Raw genomic sequence first — 20,930 nt, 5'->3', positions numbered from 1 at the left:
TACTTGTCGCTCTCCCTCTGTTTCTCTCCCCATTTGTGTTCCTGCTCTCTCTCTCTCTCTCTCTCTCTCTCTCTCTCTCTCAAATAAATAAATAAATAAAACCTTTAAAACATAAAATCTTAAGAAAAAAGCTAAAATCCTTATTGTGGTTTACAAAGCCCTACATAATCTGGCCCCTACATTCATTATCTTGTATGTATCAACAAAGCTCTTTCTCACCTGAAGATCTTCTGTTTTGATAGCTCTTCACCAGGATCAATGTATGGGTAATTTCTTGTCATTCGGAGTTCAGCTTAACTGCTACTTCCTCAGAGAAGTCTTATCTGAATACCTAATGTAAGTAGCCAACTTTTTCTTTTTTTCTCTTTGGAGAGCGTGCACACACACAAGGAAGAGTACAAGTAGGGAGGAAGCACAGAAGGAGAGGGAGAATCTTTTTTTTTTTTTTTAAAGATTTTATTATTCATGAGAGACACACAGAGAGAGGCAGAGATACAGGCAAAGGGAGAAGCAGGTTCTCCACGGGGAGATTGATGCAAGACTCTATCCCAGAACCCTGGGATCATGACCTGAGCCAGAGGCAGTTGCTCAACCACTAAGCCACCCAGGTGCCCCAGGGAGAGAGAATTTTAAGCAGACTCCATGCCCAGGAGGAGCCTGACTGGGGGAGCGGGGTGGTTGGGGCTTGATCTCAGGACCCTGAGATCATGATCTGAGCCAAAATCAAGAGTCAGATTAACCGACTGAGCCACCTAGGCACCCCAATAAGTAGCCAACTTAAAAAAATTATCTTATTGATAATATTTCTTGTTTATTGGTGCTTTCATTTGTAAGATTTTCAATATTTGAATAGATAATACATTCACACATTAAAAGTCAACAGTAATAAATGGTTTAATGCGAAAAGTCTCTCTTGCTTCTCCTATTTCACAGTTTCTGTCCATTGGTTCCATACTAGGAATAATTTATGTAAATTATTTTATTTCATTCTTTTTCACACAATGGCAATTTACTATAACAGTCTCTTAAGCCATCTTGTGCCTTCTTGCTTTTCTCTTCTTATAGCATGGAGATCAGCCTACCTTAAGAACAAAGGGAATTCACTGAAGGGACCACCAGGTTCAGGTTCAGGTTCAGGACACATACCTAATAACAAGAACCAGAAAATAACAGTACTATTAGTCATTTGGTCAGAGTCGGGTGCTAGATGAGTGGACTCCCAAAAGTTTATTTCCACTGAAGAATCTCCCTGGAGGGGCACCTGGGGTGACTTAGTCGGTTAAGCATCTGACTTTTGATCTCAGTTCAGATCTGGAATTCACAGTCAAGAGTTCAAGCCCTGCAGTGGGCTCCATGCTGGGTGTCCAGTCTACTTGAAAAGAAAAGAAAGGAAAAGAAAAAAGAAGAATCTCCCTGCAAGCAGAATCCAACTGGCCAAAATGAGGGCACACATTATCCTTGGCTGTAGCAGGAGGACCCAGCAACCTCTGGGTCCCTTTGGCTTCTGTTTGGGAAGGCAGGACACAGAGGCTATATACAGCTGTGGAGCAGAGACAGGATTAGGCAGAATAGGGTGAAAGTGTCACCATGCCGTGTGCCCTCCGCTAGCACTTTTCCAGAAAAGCCTCCATTTCCGTGATCCTGTTTCCTACAAGTAACAGAGGTTACCGTCTGTGCTCTGAAGGTTATAGCTGACAAACACACCTGTTTGTTGTTCTTCTTGGTTAAAGCCCCGAGTACAGGCTTTAAAGCAGAAATGTGCATAATGTCTATAGGTAGAGGAGAATGAAATAGGTGGGCTTAGGTTAAGTAAAGGTATGGTGGTGGGGGACGCCCGGGTGGCTCTGCGGTTACACGTCTGCCTTTGGCTCAGGTCATGATCCTGCGATCCCAGGATCGAGTCCCTCATCGAGCTCCCTGCATGGAGCCTGCTTCTTCTCCCTCTGCCTGTGTCTCTGCCTCTCTCTCTGTGTCTCTCATGAATAAATAAATATTTTTTTTTTTTAAAAAAGGTATGGTGGTAGGAGACAAGCCTGGAAGCTGCTTATAGGGAGCTTTGACTGTGAAGCTAAAGTGTTTGTCCTAAGGGGTGTTGCATGGCTTAGGTGGTTAAGCATCTGCCTTTGGCTTAGGTCATGATCTTGGGGATCAGGCTCCCTGCTCAATGGGAAGTCTGCTTCTCTCTCTCTCCCTTTGCCCCTCTTCCCCCACTTCCCTGCTTGTGCTTTCTGCTCTCTCTTGTGCTCTCTCAAATAAAAATCTTTTTGAAAAAATAAAGTGTCCTGTAAGGATATAATTTTTGAGCAGACATAAAATGAAAGCAAATGATTAGATTAATTTGGCAGTTGTGTGCAGCATGGGCTTTAAGAAGAGACAGGATTCCAAGAAAACAAGTTAGGTGACATGAATTGTCCATATATACTATGATGGTATTCTAAGCTGGGAAGAAATTATTGGTTTGTTTGTTGTAGTAGTCACTTTGCTAAATGATACTCCTGTTGGAGGCATGATAAAGCCCAGTTAATTGCAATAAATTCTTCCAACAACTTCCTATTTAAATTGATAGCTATATGGGACCTGCGGTCCCAACAAATTGAGAATTTCTTGATATTAATGACATTCTTTGTGGTGCTGAAATCCTATCTTGGTTTCCTCTTTACTATCCACAGTTATATTCTTTCTAAGCCTTATAATACTGCCTAAACGGTATACATTTAATATCTTTAGTGCTAAGTCATTTAGTGAATGCTTTCCTTTTTTATTCATTTTCAATCCAGAGCTTTACAAACTTTAATTAGCCAAGTTTAGGATTCAATAAACTCAAGAAACTTTTAAAAATCATGTGTTCATGGGGCATCTGGGTGGCTCAGTCAATTAAGCATCTAACTCTTGATTTCAGCTCAGGTCACGATCTCAGGATTATGAGATAGAGCCCTGTGTCAGCTCCCCACTGAGTAGAGAGTCTGTTTCTCTCCCTCTCCATTTACCCCTCCCTCAGCTCCTACTTTCTGTCTCTAAAATAAATAAATCTTAAAAAAAAACTATATGTTCACTTCTGTTATCAAACCACAAATGCATTTTCATAAAACTTATTAGAAAATCTTTTGGTTTGTCTTGGGGCACCTGGGTGGCTCAGTCTGCTGAGCATCTGCCTTTGACTCAGGTCACTATCTCAGGGTCCTGGGATGGAGCCCTGCAATGGGCTCCCTGATCAACGGGGAGTCTGCTTCTCCCTCTCCCTCTGCTGGTACTTGCGTGTACTCTCTCTCATGCTCCCTCTCTTAAATAAAGTCTTTAAAAATAAGAAAATCTTTTAGTTTGTCTCTTGGAATTGCTTATTTGTTTCAAGGGACATATTATTATTGGTTTGAACTGCTTCATTTTCAGTTTCCTTTACTTAGTTTTATATGTCCAATTCTTTATGTTTGACTTAATTTGTCAGCTTTTTTTTTAAAATAATTTTTAAAATTTGTTTCTAAAGTAATCTCTACATTCAACATGGGGCTCAAACTCATGACCCCGAGATCAAGAGTCAATCTGTCAGCTTTAATAAATCATTTCTTTCTTGTAAAACACTGACATCTGTTAAAAAAATAACTTATTACAATTACTCTCTTTAAAGGTTTTACTTTCCAGGTGTTTAGTCATATTTTATAATTTCTGTTAAGTGACTTTACAAAGTTTTGGTAAGATATACAGATCACTTTTGCAGCTCACTAATAAATCTTCCGTTATTCATTTAACCAATTCTCAGATCTTCAGATACAATTTTCTTTCTCTATGTACAGTAATAAATATAATTCAAGGGTAATTAATGGGTAATTCTCCTAGAGCATACAGTGCTTTATAAAGAATGCACATAGGGGCACCTGGGTGGCTCAGTCAGTTGAACGTCTGACTCTTGGTTTAGGCTTAGGTCATGATCTCAAGATCAGGGGATCGAGGCCCTTGTTGGTCTCTGCGCTCAGCATGGAGTCCACTTGGGATTCTCTCTCCATCCTCTCTCCCCAACTAAAATTAAAAAAACAATAAAATCTTAAAAAAAAAAAAAGAATGCACATAATACAGCAACTAGTGCTACAAAGGTTTCCCAGACATCTCCATGAAAAGATGCCCATTAATCAATGGTCATAAAACATTCTACACAATTAAGTTGAACTCATGGGTTAATATTGAAACTTACATTACTTACACTTACTAACATTAACATAACTTACATTACTAACACTATTGCTTATTACACAACTATATATTTTACTAGCTAGTATACAGTAAAAATAAGCTGTACTACTTGTTAAGGTCCATTATATTCAATCACATAAAATGTGAAGTTGCCTTACTGTAAGATTAATGAAAAAACCAGAAGTCTGTTAATAGCCAGCTGGAGGGGTGTGTATGTCTGTGTGTGCACGTGCACGGGGGGGTGGGGGGGTGGTCGAGAAGCCGAATGCCAACTGCATTATATCTGAATTCACATTATTGTGGGGTCCATTACGATGATTCGTTTTCTGTATTGTAACCACCAAATATCAGCAACAGTTTTTTGTTTTTTAAAGATTCAATCTATTATTTTTATTTATTTTTTAAAAGATTTTATTTATTCATGAGAGAGACAGAGAGAGGCAGAGACACAGGCAGATGGAGAAGCAGGCTCCTTCACATCAGCAGGTAGCCTGATGTGGTACTCGCACCAAACCGCTGAGCCACCCACGGATCCCCAGATTTTATCTATTTATTTGACTGAGCACACAAGCAGGGGGGAGCGCATGCAGAAGCAGGCCTCCCACCCAGCAGGGAAGTCGATGTGGGGCTCAATCCCAGGACTCTGGGATTACCACCTGAGGTGGAGGCAGACATCTAACCAACTGATCCACCCAGGCATCCCAACAAAGCTTGTTCTGGCAGGGAAAATGCAAAGTAGGGAGTCAGGCAAGAGACATTTCAAAGGACAAATCTATAGGACTTGGGAGGACTGGATAGATGGAGGAGATGGGGGTAAATAAAATACACATTCCTGGATCACTTGAAGCATAAAGATTGTGACAGAAAATGCAGCAAAGTTGTTTCATTTCATTGCTTGGATTGGTAAAGGGATAGGAATGGAAATATAGGTTGGTTTTAATTATGTTACTGGAAGGTGATGATGGAAAGATCAAGTGACTAGGCAGTTAAAGGACTTGAATTTGAGGTCAGGCTTCAGATAAAAATGGTAGTCACGGACAAAACAGTAAGCAGTCTATGAATTCTTTCAGAAGCGAACAGAATATGGAATAAGAATTTAAGAAAAAATTAAGAGGTAGAACCACATTAACACAAAAACTAACATTTGAAGTTTATGTTATCTTTTCACATTTGTTATTTTAATGGAACCCTTGAGGGGTGGGGGAGATTAGTTTCAAGTAGATTTATTCATTCATAAATATTTATTAAGTGCTTCTGGGAATACAAGGGTGAATAAGTAACAGTCCTTGCCCTTAATGGGTTTCCAATCCAATGGGAGAGGCAGACAAGTAAATAATTAGAGGCCCTGATTCTAGTACTAACAATGCGGTTTAATAATTGGCTATTTATTTACTAGTCTCCATCCCAGAAAAATCACAAAGTTAAGGAATAGTGTCTTTATCACTCTTGTTATCTCCAAAGCCTAGCAAAGAATCTAGCATATAGGCATCCAGGAAATAGTAACGAATAAATGATAATAATTTCATTGAAACATTGAACAATTGCATTGTTTTCCTTCTGTATTGACAAACTGTGATGATAGCTCAAGTGAAAAATAATAACGAATCAAATGAAAATAGATCTCAGCAATGATGAACACTATTTTATGGCAGAGCTTAATTAAACCTTGTGGTGAGTGTGAAACATTAGGAAACATGGTTAATTATGGTGGGTTGGAGATCAGATTTTGGAAAGCCTTATATGTTATGCCAAGGGATTTATATAGGTGGCTGTACTGAAGATTCAAAGAGAATGTAAGAGGGACACTCAGGTGGCTCAGTTAAGTGTCTTGCTCTTGGTTTCAGCTCAGATCATGACCTCACGGGGTGTGAAACAGCCCAGTGTTGGACTTTGCCCAAACTGAGTGTGGAGTCTGTTTCAGATTCTCTCTCCCGCTCCATCTGCTTCTCCTTGTTCACATGGTATCTCTAACAGATAAAATCTGAAAAAACAAACAAACCTGGGGCACTGGGTGGCTAAATCAGTTAAGCATCTGCCTTCAGCTCAGGTCATGATCTCAGGGTCCTGGGATTGAGCCCCATGCTGGGGTTCCCTCTCTCGTTGCCCTCCCTCCCATTCCCTCCGCCCCCCTCCCCGCTCATGCTCTCTCTCGAATACATAATAAAATCCTTAAATAAATAATTCCTTCTTAAAAAAAAAACAAAAACCAGCAAATGTAAGACATGGGAATGACCATCAGAATTATGCTTTGGAAAGACCACTTTGGTTGGAGTGTATGTGATTACAATAGACGAGTGCTTTCCAAACTTTTAAACACATTTAAGTATGCATATAGGAGGCCAGCTGTACAGAACAACGTGCTTAACTTTTTTTAAGGTCCCAGCTGTGCTCAGCAAATGCTTGAAGAAAACAAATCATTGGGTACCTAATAAGTACTTCATATATGTACATTTCCTTCCCCTTTTCCTTTCTCTGAATACACTGATTTAAAAAAGAGCCAATGGATAAATCTTGAGGACATAAGGCAGGGGGCTGAATAGACCCCCAAGAGGCAGAAAGGGAGGGAATCAAGAACAGGAGGGCTTGCTTGGCAAAGGGCATGAGGACAAACAACTTTTCTCGAGATGAAAAGCAGACAATTTGAAGATAGACCTAAGAAATAGAGGAAAATTTGCAGTTTCCATTAACTGGGAAGAGACTGGAAAAGAAGCAGGGGACATTAGATTGACAAATGTGCAATCTCCATCAGGATTAAACAATAAAATGGCTTAACTGAGGTCCTAACATATTAACTTGTGATGGTTGTTAACAGCATCTGGAGAGGCTCCCCAGCAGCTTTGAGCAAGGTGGGAGGAGCAAAGATGCAGGTGGTTGGAAGCATCCAGGATTGGCAACTGGCAGGATGAGAAGGGGCCTAAAGGAAGATGGAAAGTGATCTGAGAAAGCCCTTGAAAGGCTTCCTGAAGTGAATAACTGTAGGGCACAGTTGAAGAAAGGAAGTTAGAAGATGAGTGGGGACGCCCGGGTGGCTCAGTAGTTGAGCTTCTGCCTTCAGCTCAGGGCATGATCCCAGGGTCTGGGAATGAAGTCCCACATTGGGCTTCCTTCCTGTGAGAAACCTGCTTCTCCCTCTGCTTAAGTTTCTGTCTCCTCTCTCTCTCTCTCTCTCTCTCCTCTCTCTCTCTCTCTCTCTCCTCTCTCTCTCTCTCTCTCTCCTGAATAAGTAAAATCTTAAAAAAAAAAAAAAAGTTAACAGAATGGAATAGAGAAGAGCTAATGGATTTAAAATCTTTCTGAAAGCGATTCATGGCAACCTGATTTAGCCTTTATTCTTTTGGCTTTGGCAAAGAAAATTTTCAACCTCCAAAGACTAGAAAATGTGAAAACATTTTAAAATTTAAAACAGGTTTTCTACATGACAAGACCTAATTTACTTGTGTTCCAAGATATACCTTTTTACAAAAAAAAAAAAAATTACTGGAGTTTAAAACTAAGTAAATTACTACATTTTATTAAACTTTTAACTACTCTTACATTGTTTTCCTTCTGTATTGACAAACTGTGATGATAGCTCAAGTGAAAAGAATAGATTTTTGATTAATGGATCAAATGATGCTTTGTAAAGTCCCCAACTCAAGGTCAAGCATTTCTGTCATCAACAAAGGCCAGATACAAATGACAAAGAATCATGAATAGTACCAGGCCAAACTTAATTTGATTAGGTAAGGAGCCTTCATCTTAAAGGTAAATATTTTGTCTATATAGTGTTAGATCTTCTTGAATAATCATTAAGCTTTTAAGTAACAGATTCATAAACACAAAGTTCAAGTTTCCATAATGCAGCATAAATACCCATGATTTTAAGTTTTCTTTATATCACTTAAAATGGAAGATTCAAATGGAAGATTAAAAGCTAGTAAATGGAATAATCAACTTTTCAAAAATTTAGGTTGAGGGCTTCAGTGATAATCTCTCATACAAGGACATGGTGATTAGTTCTGATTTAATATACTATAATAGAACCACTCAAACAAAATGCAAGGTTTCTGGAAAAGTTTCATTTTGGGAGGTCAGCAACACTTCTAAACGAAGGAATCAGGGTGATTGTTTTTATCCCCCCTACCTCTTATTGCCACAGATGGTTCCAGGGGTTTGGAGGTGGAAATTACACAAAAGGGATAGAGAGTCAGGGTTAAAGCACTATAAAGCTAATTAGTGCCTGATAGCATAGCTTTGACTACTTTTCAGTCAGTCACTAGCTCTCAGGTTAACACTTTTCATTCCTTTAATCACAGAGATTAAGGATACCTACTTCCCTTTCCATTCAAGCACCAACTGCCTTAAAGGGGGAGTGGTGACGTGAATGGCAAGGAAGAGAGCATTTCCCTCTGCTTTTGTACTTAAGCAAAAGCTCCTTGCAAACAGCTCTTTTATGATTTTTACTACTGATAGGAAAATATAAAAAAGCTTAAATAAAGGCTCCTTCCTAGAATACTTTTTCCATGTACTTTTTTTTTTTTCCTTCCTAAATGGAAAGACACTGCTGTACGCGGATAGTAATGTTTTGGGTCACAGATTAAAAGGAAAAAAAGAATGAATTTGGGCTAGCATATAAATTTCATTAAGTGGAGACTCCTTGGTTAAAGAGCAAAATTTGCTGGGCAGGGAGGAAGAAAAAAAGGAAGGGGGTAAGAAAAAGGACCCCCTTTGCTTAATGCTTACCATAGTCAGCTTTTTCATGGAAGACTTTAGTGAGGGAGTTTCCAAGAGGAGACTGAGATATTCTAAGTAGCAACATTTAGGAAGAAAGAGGAGGTCCAGTGGTCTCTGGGCTAGCTAGCTACAGAAACTGGCCCCAAGGAGTCACTGGCTTGGAACTGGGGTAGACAAATGAGGAACTGCCCACACAGTACAGTTAGGAAGTATTTGGATAAAAATTCCTGGAAGCTGAAGTCTTCTTTATTGACGGAATCAACAGAACGTTTGTGGCAGTTGTCCATAAGGTCCAAACACAGCACATTCTGACATTCAAATAAAACCTATTTAAATGTGGTTCCTTTTGATTCCTCCAACTTTGTACTATGATTATCTGTGCAAAGGGGTTATAAATTGAAACAACCTTACTCACATCACCCCTATCCACTTTTGGAGACTGACAGCTTGGTCCAAGTTGTTAAAAAAGCAATAGGCTAAAAGACAAAAAAAATAGTCAACTACAATAAGCTACCAGGCCTAATCAAGAATGGCTTATTATTCATTTTCTTCTTTGAACATTTTGCTTAAGTGCTTTATTAAAGCTACGAGCTCAGGGTTTCCACCACGTGCATCAATTTGTTTATAGGCTTTAGATTCAAGCTCTTTAAGAGTACTCCGGGTATATTCAAAAGAACCTACATTCTCAAGATAATGTACACAGTATTTTTTAATATCTATATTTTCGGTTCTCTGGCGCAAGATATTCTGCACCTGGGTGCTTTCAGGTCTCGACCAAATAGCATGAATAGTAGGGAATGAGAACTTTCCCTCCGTTAGATCTTCACAAAAGCTTTTGTTTTCACTGTATTCTTTGGAGTGTAGATTAGCATAATCATCCCTAATTTGGAAAAAGAGCCCAAGTGTATTAAGTAGTGGCTTCAGATCTTCTTTGTAATCAGAGAACAACTGCATGAGACCTACTGCTAATCCAAATAGTCCACCTGTCTTTTGCAGCACCATAGCTTTATATTCTTCTTCAGTGGGACAAGTGTAATTATCCCTCCAATAAATGTCTAGACCTTGTCCCTGATGAAGTTCCAAAAGCTGGTGGGTAAAAAGCTTCACTGCATCTGGGTGGTCAAGGGTTAAGACTTTCTGTAGGCCAAGAAAATATACATAATTGGCAGAATTGATGACAGATGGAATTCCATAGATGCTGTGTGCCACTGGAAAGCCACGTCGAAGTTTTGAGTTGTCTTCAATATCATCGATGAGCAAACTGGCATTATGCAACATTTCTGTCACTTCAATGATAATCTAACAAAAAAGACAATGACAGTTTCATTTTATTTGAGGTATTCAAAACACTAGTATTTAATTAACGTTATGAAAGTCTTGGATTCCTTAGTTTTTACAGTGAGTAATTATATAGCAATCTCAATATAAAATAATACATTTATCAGCATTAAACTCAATTAAGAGCAAGAAGTATTTTATGTGACACCTATTAATTCGTTAGGGATTAAGAACAAGGTTAGATTTGGCTAAATACCTGTAGCTTATCTTCTGGAACTTTTAGCCAATGATTAAATGCCTGTGAAAGTTTGGTTCTCACTTGTTTACCTAAAATTAAAGAATAAAATTTGGCAATAAAATTAGTATTTCAGCTATAAAAAACATTCAGAAACTTCCTGGAAAGCTGTTCAGACTTGAATCCAGCCCCATCCCTGCTGGGTTCCTATTGCCCCCTCTGCCTTCATATTCTAAAAGCTCACAGTCTTTTAAAATTAGGGCAAAGAAAAAAAAAATTAGGGCAAAGAGATTCTAAAGTATTCAAATGGCCTACTAGTAAGCCATTCCTTTCATCTTAACTTGTATCAACAATTTTGGAATGAAATAGCATTTTAGGAAGTATGATCTAATTCATTCCTTTTTTGAAAAATAAGCCAGTCTTGTTAGTGGCAGTTAATTAGCACTCCTTTTCAGAGAACTATAGGTATTTCTAACGAAATATAATTTGCTATTGCATTCAATAAAATCTCATTAAATTACTTCTTAAAATTATCTACAATTCCTTTAAATTAAGGTTTTCAAGATTGTACAGTTCTGCCTCTTTCCTATCAAAAAATGAGATGACCATTCCCTGAAGTATTCCCTTTTAGCATCCCAACTTAGCCAAAAGTTAATTTTGACTTAGTTTTTCAATTTTATCATTTTCTTACATGGAAAGCTCAAGAGGTCTTTGGGTAGTAGTTATCAATAGAAGTCATTTTAGCCCACATATAAAGGAATGGTAGATAAAAACCCCAACCAGTTCATTTAATAACATTCTACAAGCTTCCTGCTAGAGTGAATGCATAGTAACACCCTAATTTCAGATGAGGTTTCAGAAAAAAAGTTACATAAAAAGTTTAAGGGAACAAAAACAGTATTTTCTAAGACCTACATTTTCCCAGCACCAATCACCCAAGCAAATTAATACTAATTTTCATCACATGTCCAAATGAAAGAAAGTTGTATTTTTCTGTGAGAAGTCTAAAAGGGAAGGATCTCTTAGGGTTCAAGAAGCAGTATATTCTGTCTACTAACTTTTAAGGTAAGCAATGGTCTGGGTAGCAGCTACATACTTTATACTTTCTATCTACTTTCTAGTTTAATAAAAGCCAATGTGAGCTATTCTTACAATGCACAACTATGCAACATAACCCATATTGCTTTAAAAAAAAATAACCCATATTGCTTTAAAACACAAGTTGAGAAGATGGACAGACACAAAGAACGTGGAACCACATTTCCCCTTTCACTTTAGAATATACATAAAAAAACAGCACAATAAATGGCTTAACTTACAGGTAATGCAGTTGTGCTTTAATATTTTTTTCCTTTCACCAGATTCTGGGGTCTGGATTGATACTTTTAAGGCCCCAAATAGTTTCTAACAGGAGCTAGTCATAGAGATTCCTCAAAATTAAAAGAAACAAACAGTAATTACCTTTCCTCTTTATTCCTTTAGAAGATTTATTTATTTTAGAGAGAGTGCACATGAGTGGGGATAGGGGCACAGAGGGAGGGAGAGGGACAAGCAGACTATGTTGAGTGCAGAGTGCAACACAGGACTTGATCCCACAACCTGAGCCAAAATCAAGAGCCTGACAAAACCCAGAGCCACTCAGGTGCCTCCCAATTACCTTTCCTCTTTAAAAGACCTTAACATTATTATTTTTAAAGGCTCTATTAATTTATTCATGAGAGATACAGGCAGAGGGAGAAGCAGGTTCCATGCAGGGAGCCTGACGTAGGACTCGATCCTGGGTCTCCAGGAGACCTTAACATTATTGACTCTTGGCCTGAGGACCTACACTAGGGCAAATAAGTAAAAGTCATTTGACTTCACAAATTTCAGAAAAATCCTAATATTAACAGTTAATTATTATAATCTTTCATTAGCAAGAGTAACTTTCCAACAGATCAAATGGTCTTGCCCACCTTTAAAGTTACTTTAGGAATTCTAAAGTTCTCTGTGAAAAATAGCCTTATTATCCATAATGCTATTTCCTAATTCTTTTTTTTAAAAAAAGATATTATTTATTTTTTAGAGAGGGAGAGAATCTCAAGCAGACACCTCATGGAGTCTGATGATGACTTGATCTCACAACCCTGAGATTATGACCTGAGCTGAAATGATGAGCCAGATGCTTAACAGGTGCCCATTAAAAAAAAAAAAAAAAAAAAATTTGTATTTAAATTCAAATTAGTTGACGTACACTGTATTACTAGTTTCTGGGGTAGAATTTAGTGATTCATCAGTTACATATAATGCCCAATGCTCATTACATCAAGTGCCCTCCTTAATGCCCATTATCCACTCAATTCCCCCACTCCTTATTTCTTTTAAAGATTTTTATTTATTTTTGAAATATTTTATTTATTCATTTGAAGGAAAAGAACATGAGCAGCTTGGGGGGTGGCGGTGGAGAGGCAGAGGGAGAGGGAGAAGCAGATTCCTTGCTGAACATGATGAGCAGGGAGCTTGACAGGGGTCTTGATCTCAGGTCCCGGAAATCATGACCTGAGCCAAAGGCAGATGCTTAACTGACTAAGCCACCGAGACACTCCAAAGATTTTTATTTTTAAAGTAATCTCTATACCCAATGTGGGGCCTGAACTTACAAGATCAAGAGTCACATGATCCACTGACTGAGCCAGGTGCCCAATAGTTTTCTGTTTCTTTGGGAAAATCTTTCGAGGTTACGTTCTATCGTGGATGCAAGATCATATTTAATTTTTTAAAAAGTGAGATAACTAATGAGAGTTTTAAATGTTACCTAATGGCTTAATGTTACCTATTTCAAGATAATGAGGATTAAAAAAAAGGTTACAGATGTAACATTTACAGAGGATTAAAAAAATGTTCATTACACAGGTAAACATTATTGCTAAAATGTAACTACAGTCTTTGCTTTACACAGTAGCAGAACAGGAGACACTCTTTAGACATGTTTTACCACAGCCCAGTTCTAGCCAGTATCTGCAAACTTGTTACAAAACAAGTCCAACAACAGATGGGTAGAGTGCAGGAGAAACATCACCATGTTTCTCAGTGGGAGACCCTGAAATAAGTGTAGTTACGCTTACCACTAAATATCACTCAGAAGGGGTCTCTTGGCTTTTTTTTTTTTTTTTTTTTTTTTAGGGAATGGGACAGAGGGAGGGAAAGAGAATCTTCTCTAACCACCCTGAGATCATGACCTGAGCTGAAATCAAGAGTCAGATGCTTAACTGAGCCACCCAGGCGCCTCTTGGCTTTTTCTTAAATATTAAATAGCAGGCAGCTTCCCTTTGCATTATTCATTCTTTTGTGTTTTTTGATTCTTTTTCTTCTTTTTTTTCTAAGATTATTTATTTGAGAGAGAGAACATGCCTGAGTGTACAATGGGGGTGGGGGATCCGAGGGTGGGCAGAGACTAAGAGAGAAGTGGACTCTCTGCTGAGCACATGGGGCTTGATCCCATGATCTGAGCTGAGGTTAGATGCTTAACCGACTGAACTGCCCAGGTGCCTCCTTGGATAACTTTTTGAGCTATACTTACAATCATTGTTTGTGCAGTTATATGTCAAAAAACAGCAGCATCATGCCAAGGGCAAGGCAGTCGAAGATGTCTGCCCTATCTGCCCTGCATGTAAGCAATAAAGAGGTGTACTATTTGTACATCTATTTGTAATGAATTTAAAAATAGTAACAGACTGACTAAAAGTTTTTTTAAAAAGTATGTCTTCTTTGTCCTTTGGCTCTTGAAGATTTCATCTTTAAGACGTTTGGATTTTAACTTCTAAGAAGGATTTTGTTTTATTTACTTATTTTTTGACTCTGGAATCATAGTAGTGAAAGCTAATTTATATCCAACAAATTTGGGATCCTCTTATATTGCTTCTGTTGTATTATGGAGTATCTTTATGCTGTCAACTATATTTCATGTAATAATCTTTGGTGAGTTATATCAGACAATATGGCTGAGTAGAATTTGAGTTGGGAGTAGACGGTTCCCCCCATTCTTTTGAAACACTGGCATTAGCACGTAGGTCTACCAGAATAGAAATGACCCTAATCATGATGGCTTCCAAGATGTAGCTAGGAAGCTACTACTCTTCTGCCTTGGATAACCATATTTATCTTCTCCTGGCTTACAAACGGAAACACGTATTACCACTGAGGTGTGCTCATAAAGAAAGGTGTGCACTTTAGAATAGAAATTAAAGTGTTTATTGTGATTCAGTTGGGAACATCATTGGTCCATAGGTTACCTATCCTCTGGGCTAAATAGGTTTATATGGTTGTCAACTAACTTACCACCTTCTATATAATTTCTAGAAGATCATTCTAATTTTTAAGTAACTGGTTTGTGACTGAATTTTTATTATGAGAACCCATACTTATATATATGAATTTTTACTTGCTGTTATAATTTTCTAAATCAAGTTACAAAAATACCAAAGAAAACATGCACATATACATGACTAGGCAGGTATTACTGTAAGAAGCCATGTTCAGGTGATCCATCTTGCTATAGGAGTAATGTGGACTATGTTTCCAAGTAATGTGACTTAGAGATGCATTACTATGTAGCTCTTAAAGGAACGAGTAGCCTAAGAAATGCAGTGTGTATGATAGCAGAGAATGTGGAAAGTAGAGTGAAGCTTTTTGTTGTTACAAAAATTGGCATAAAAACCTCTAATATCTAAATAATGGGTAATGTGTTTCATCCATAAAGAATAAAACCTCCAATGACGTACTCAAAAGTTTTTAGTATTTTTAGTTATATTGTACAATTGTATATTTTAATTTTATTTTTTATTTATTTTTATTTTTGTTTATTTGACAGAGAGAGATAGGAGCAGCAGGCAGAGAGGGAGAAGCAGGCTCCTTGAGGAGCAGGGAGCCTGATGTGGGACTCAGAAGGGTCCTGGGACCATGACCTGAGCCAAAGGCAGATGCTTAACTAACTGAGCCACTGAGCCACAAGCACCCCACATTGGAGATTTTTAAAAGGGTGCTTAAAATGTCCCTTTTAAGAACAAAAAAACTAAAACGTTCTATTTGTCATTTTTCTCATACGTATCACCTTAAAGAGGAAATCTTAAGAGCTGGTAAGTCTAATCTTTTCTGTATGCTAGTGTTTGAATGACCACTACTCTATAACAAGACCCTATATGGACCATAACTAAACAGTTACCTGGTAACTGAAGTAAATACTTATAGGGTTCTAGAAGAATTCTTTGGACTGTTTCTTGAGTCTTCTCCATTGTTTTTAAATTTCAAAGCTGATCTGTGAAAAAGGAGAAATATAATCTTATTAACTAAATTAATTTTGAATTTCAAATGCAAAGGAATTTGTACCTCAAGGTGTTTTTGTGCAGGCAGACTTTCAGTTTTGCTTTATAAGAAAATTCTACATATATGAAATCTAGAAACAGGCTAAGTGAAAGAAGCCAGTCACAAAGGACCACAAATTATATTCCATTTATACGAAATGTTCAGTATAGGAAAATCTATAAAGACAGAAAGTAGATTGAGATTGCCTAGCATTGGGGCAGGAAGAATAGGGAGTACGAAGTTTCTTTTCGTAGGGATTAAAATATTCTAAAATTAGATTGTGGTGATGGTTGCACAACCCTGTGAATATACTAACATATGTACTTTAAATGGGTGAACTATATATGTTGATTACCTCTTATAAGGGGAAAAAAAAAAAAAGGAAAATCTTCAAGTATTTCATTGGTCAAAGTTCACCTAGACTCTAAGTGATTTCCTTAGTTACAAAAGTTGTATTAAGCCTTTCTTATTTTACTCAACCATAAAAGCTTAAATTGTTGACATCAAATCACTGTCAAAACAAATCCAAAGAATTAGATCCTATTATTTAATTGATTACAAAATTAGTAAACATACTTTTTTCAGTGAGCATTAAGATGAATAAATTTTATATATTTAAAATATACAGCAAAAACTCCTCTCTCCTACTTTCTATAAAGAAATCAACCCATTTCAAAGATTCTAATTTAAGATGTGCATTAACTTTAATGCAATTATAAAAAATATTACCTTGTATCTACACACACACACACACACACACATTTTCCTGTGGTGATTTATTTATTTTTGAAGATTTTATTTATTTATTCATGAGAGACACAGAGAGAGGCAGAGACACACAGAGGGAGAAGCAGGCTCCATGCAGGGAACCCAATGCGGGACTCGATCCAGTGACTCCAGGATCATACCCTGCGCGGAAGGGAGGCGCTCAACCACTGAGCCACCCAGGGGTCCCTTCCTGTAGTGATTTATTATCTGAGTTTTACATTTACTTCGGTATTTCCTACAATCCTTCTTTACTGTTGAATCCAATCCCTACTTTGTTTCCTTCCAAGTATCTATTGCTATTTTTATTTGTTCTTATCTTAGGAATCTTTTTTTCTAACTGCTCTGACATTTTGGCATTTTAGAAAGTTTCTCAAGTTTATCTTTCTTTTGCTTCTTTAAAAAAGATTTGGTCTGTAGGATCATGAACCGAAGTGTGTTTTTTGTAATCTCTTGAGTGCCTAGGTGAAACAATCATAAGAATTGAGCACTCCAGCAAAGGAAATCATCTTAGCAATATGACCTCAAAGAGAAACGTTCCATGTAGATAGTTTTAAACCTGCCTTAACCGACAATACTCAGCATGTCACAAGGGGAAAAAAAGTTGAAAAGATATTTTGAAATTATCTAAAAATCAGTTCAGTAATTTCTTATTTACACAATTTAAACTTTGACACATTACCTCATTCTTGGGAGATTAAAAAAAGATGACAAGCAGGAAAAATAATCACTTACACAAAAGATTACAACAATTAAATGTAGGATAAACAATTTAAAAAGGCATCTCTTACATACTTCTGAATTTAAAAGTTGGTAGCTATCTCTTCCCAATTAGGTTGACATAATCATGTTTATTCTTTCACAGCCTCCAGAACACACTTAACTTTAAAGTGAATAAATCCACCTTTCAATAACTCTTTTATGTCCTTCTGGAGACAAGTATATTCTTGCCCAGAAGTCAGAGCTAACCTGTGTTTCAATTCTTAAGGCTTTTAAAAAATTACCGTAAGAACACTCACTTAACAAGTGAGTCAATTAATGTTCCTTTCCTAGAGGATGTTTATATGTAAGTATTCTCAGTGGTGGGAAAACAGAGGAACCGCAATTTTTCTAGGTATTGAAAAGTAATGTTTTGTCTTAAGTCTAACGGGTTCTACAAACTGTGGCCTATGCCCTCCCTGTTTTTTTGTTTTGCTTTGTTTTGTTTTTTAATGCAAAGGACTCCTATTTATTATAGCTGGAAATTTCAGCCATCAGATACTAGATTCAAATAAAAAGGTGTCAGTGTTACACAAGATATACTAACTTATTTTTATTTAGATTGAATGACTACAGAATGGATCTGTGAGAGAGTCTGAAACTACTCCCTTTCAAAACAGGAAAACTGCCTTAAATTTGTTCACACAATTAACAGATGAATATATATATTTTTTAAAGGGTTTTCTTTTTTTTAATTTTTATTTATTTATGATAGTCACACACACACACACAGAGAGAGAGAGAGAGAGAGAGAGAGAGAGGCAGAGACACAGGCAGAGGGAGAAGCAGGCTCCATGCACCGGGAGCCCGACGTGGGATTCGATCCCGGGTCTCCAGGATGGCGCCCTGGGCCAAAGGCAGGCGCTAAACCGCTGCGCCACCCAGGGATCCCTGACGGACGAATATTAATAAAAACAGATTGTCCCCTCAATGTGGACTACTATTGAAATAATTGCCTGGCTGGGCTCCCTGCATTTGCCCCTCTAATCCAGACCTCTATTCTTCAGCCAGGAATCTTTGCAAAATTCAGATCTGGCCTTATTTCCCTACCGATTGAGAACCCTGCGAAGACATCCCTTTACTCTCAGGTAAGAACAAAGCTCCTTAAAGATTGGGCGACTCTCCGGCTTTCTTCCCCCTCTTCAGTTCCTCAGACTTTATCTTTTTATGAGGACGATGACGACGTTAGTTCTTCAAACTTTTATTAAAGTTCCCTCTAGATACCTGGCTTTCCAACATGCTATTTTCTCCGTCTGGAATCTTCTTTCCATAGTTAACTCCTGCTAACTCACTCTTAGCTCGATTCTCACTTTGCTTCCCTTAAGCCAAAGCCCCTATTCTATTAAAGCATCACGTAACTCTCCTTTGTATTACTCACCACCATTACCAATGTCACACTCGTGTGTCCACTTTACTTCCTGTCTGCACCGTTTTTTTACATGGTAGGCACTCAACAAATTTGTGAACGACTGAATGAACCAACGGAAACGCGCTAGAGGATGAAATCAGGGCATACGCTTTCACTATAAAAAGATAAAAATACCATGCAATTTCCCCCCTCCCCCACACCCCGGCAATGATCTGGTTTCAAAATTGCTAAATAGTGATATACAAACGTAAGCTTGGCTGTGAAACGCAGAGTGAGTCCTTCCACGCAAACTTTGGGAGATGACAGAGCTGAAGAAAACTGCCCGAGATACAAGCAATAGATTTAAATAACTTCAAGGCAGGTTTTTAAGAGACTTGGCAAAACCGCTTCACGCGATTCCTCTACTCGTACGAAGCCCGCAGGGTCAGTGAGGTTCCTGCTTCCTCTCCGCTCAGATGCCCCCTTCCGCCGCACCGGATCACCTACCGCTCCTCCCCTGCTCTAGCAAGTACGGAAAATTCATACACAATCCGGTTCAGCATCCGGGTCCTCACCCTCCTTTCTTTCTTTCCTCTCGACCCCGCCTTCCAGCCTCCCCCGCCCTCATTTCCCATCCGGGTTCCCTCCCCCCCCCCCCCCCCCCCCGGCCGCCACCACAGCCGCTCACGGTTCAACGGTGATATCACAACTTTTCGCGTTGCCGGTCCGGGAGTAGTAGTACCCAGCATCAACTTCCCACTTTATAGTTCTGACCAAGGCTCCGCCTGACGTCTACATGGGTCCCTCCCCTTGCTTCACCACAGAACTCTCCACCCTCCTCAGCCACCAGCGACACTGCATTACTCGAAGCAAGAAAATGCGCCATCCCGGTCACACTGCGCAGGCGTCGTCGCCGCCTCCCCTCTGCTTTGTCGCCCCGCCTCCTCTCCTTCCCCCTCGCTCCTCGTCCCACGCAGGCGCGGGGCATTGCGGGTCTTGCAGTTCTCCTGGGCAAGGGCTTGCGCATTGGCCCCAGAGGTTGGACTACACTTCCCGGCAAGCTTTGAGGAGTAACTTTCAGTTTCCATAGAAGTGGTGGGAAAATGGCGTCGTTGTTTGTATTCCGAGGACCAATAAGAATGGGATATAGGCGGGTTCTAAAGAACGCTAACCAATCCGAGGTCGTCTAAGAGGCCATCCGGGAAAGAGGTAGGGGAGGGGCAAGCATCTAGGGGAGGGGAGAGAGAAGGGAGGGGGGCACTGAGGGGGGGGGAGCGATGTTTGCCCGTCAGTCGAGTCCGGAGTGAGGAGCTCGGGCGCCGGAGCGGAGGGAGAGTCTTGAGCTTAAGCTTGCCGCCGCCACGGCCACCGCCTGGACCTTTGCCCGGAGGGAGCCGCAGAGGGTCTGGCGCTGCCGTCCTCTGGAGGGCAGCGCGATTCGGGGCCCGGACCTCCAGTCCGGGAGGGATTTTTCGTCGTCCCCCCCTCCCCCCAGCGAGGGAGCCCGAGCGGCCGCCAAACAAAGGTACCAGTCGCCGCCGCGGGAGGAGGAGGAGCCGGAGCTTCAGCCTCAGCAACCGCTGGACCCGCCGCCCTTCTTCCCCCATCTCTCCCCCGGGCCTACTGGTTTTGGGGGGGAGTAGGGGAGGGAACTCTGGCCGTGCCAGGGTCAGAGCTCGCCTCCGCGGAAGGTAGGGGCATTTTCTGAGGCTCTCGCTGTCTCGTGAGGGGGTCGTTTCGGGAGTCACCCGGCCCGGCCGAGGAGCGGGGGCCGATCGCTCGGTGCCTCGCCGGGCGCTGGGGCTCGGGGCCTCGGCCTCCCGGGAGCCCCCGCCCCCATGCAGTTGCAGAGTGCGAGTCGCCCCCCATCCTGGCGGCCGCACACTCAGCGGTTTAGCGGCTCTGGGCCGCGGTGGGGGGCCCGGGCCGGCACGGGGGGCCGTGCAGTCTGCCGGCCCCTCGGACCTTTGGCGGCCCCCGCGGCCCGGCCGCCGGGGATCCCGCTCGCACTTGTCCGGCCTCCGCCTGGGAACGGGACGTGGGCAGCGGCTGTGCGGCGGGTCGTCCTGCCCGCGGCGCTCCGGCCCGCCTGGCCTCCCGCCGCCCCCACCCGGGGCCCCTGGAGCCGGGGCCTGCGCGACCCTGTGGGGCGCCGAGCCGCTCGGCGGGGCCCAGAGGCCCCCGGTGGGGACAGCCGGCCCTGCGCCGGCCCCGGGGCTTGTTGTGAGTTTCTTCTCTGACAGAAATGGCGTCATTGTCGGAGACGGGAAACTCCGTCGGGTCCCGACAATGGGGACGGGAAGCTGCCGA

General features: G+C 40.5%; 3 protein-coding genes across 15 annotated transcripts in view; 1 reads left to right on the top strand and 2 right to left on the bottom strand.

Annotated features, from left to right (window-relative positions):
- Nucleotides 1–876: 876 nt before the first annotated feature.
- On the bottom strand, nt 877–19,505 carry GGPS1 (geranylgeranyl diphosphate synthase 1). 7 transcript variants are annotated; one of them, XM_055308843.1, is made up of 5 exons: nt 19,309–19,419; nt 18,651–18,764; nt 15,609–15,701; nt 10,430–10,500; nt 9,108–10,194 (listed from the first exon to the last, which is right to left on the bottom strand). In XM_055308843.1, exons 3-5 carry the CDS (start codon nt 15,676–15,678, stop codon nt 9,433–9,435), a joined length of 903 nt encoding a protein of 300 aa, XP_055164818.1. In that variant the 5' UTR covers nt 15,679–15,701; nt 18,651–18,764; nt 19,309–19,419; the 3' UTR covers nt 9,108–9,432. The 7 variants fall into 7 exon arrangements, 6 of the variants coding, with proteins under 6 accessions (XP_055164818.1, XP_055164817.1, XP_055164823.1 ...); XR_008662311.1 differs by lacking the exon at nt 19,309–19,419 and adding an exon at nt 877–1,146 and having other exon boundaries at nt 8,905–10,194; nt 15,609–19,234; XM_055308842.1 differs by lacking the exon at nt 18,651–18,764 and having other exon boundaries at nt 19,309–19,444.
- On the bottom strand, nt 19,369–20,875 carry LOC129499119 (translation initiation factor IF-2-like). The gene is made up of 2 exons (XM_055308754.1): nt 19,906–20,875; nt 19,369–19,787 (listed from the first exon to the last, which is right to left on the bottom strand). Exons 1-2 carry the CDS (start codon nt 20,873–20,875, stop codon nt 19,369–19,371), a joined length of 1,389 nt encoding a protein of 462 aa, XP_055164729.1.
- ARID4B (AT-rich interaction domain 4B) overlaps nt 19,901–20,930 on the top strand; it is a 147,781-nt gene continuing 146,751 nt past the window's right edge. For 6 of the 7 annotated variants that reach the window (XM_055308833.1, XM_055308832.1, XM_055308830.1 and 3 more), the window contains exon 1: nt 19,901–20,311. The gene's annotated coding sequence lies outside the window, so the exon portion shown is untranslated. The remainder of the gene's footprint in view (nt 20,312–20,930) is intronic. The other variant, XM_055308831.1, reaches the window with a different exon arrangement.

The sequence above is a fragment of the Nyctereutes procyonoides genome, unplaced genomic scaffold, assembly GCF_905146905.1.
Source record: "Nyctereutes procyonoides isolate TBG_1078 unplaced genomic scaffold, NYPRO_anot_genome, whole genome shotgun sequence".
NCBI classification, from domain to species: Eukaryota; Metazoa; Chordata; class Mammalia; order Carnivora; family Canidae; genus Nyctereutes; species Nyctereutes procyonoides.
This window is presented reverse-complemented; position numbering and strand designations above follow the sequence as displayed.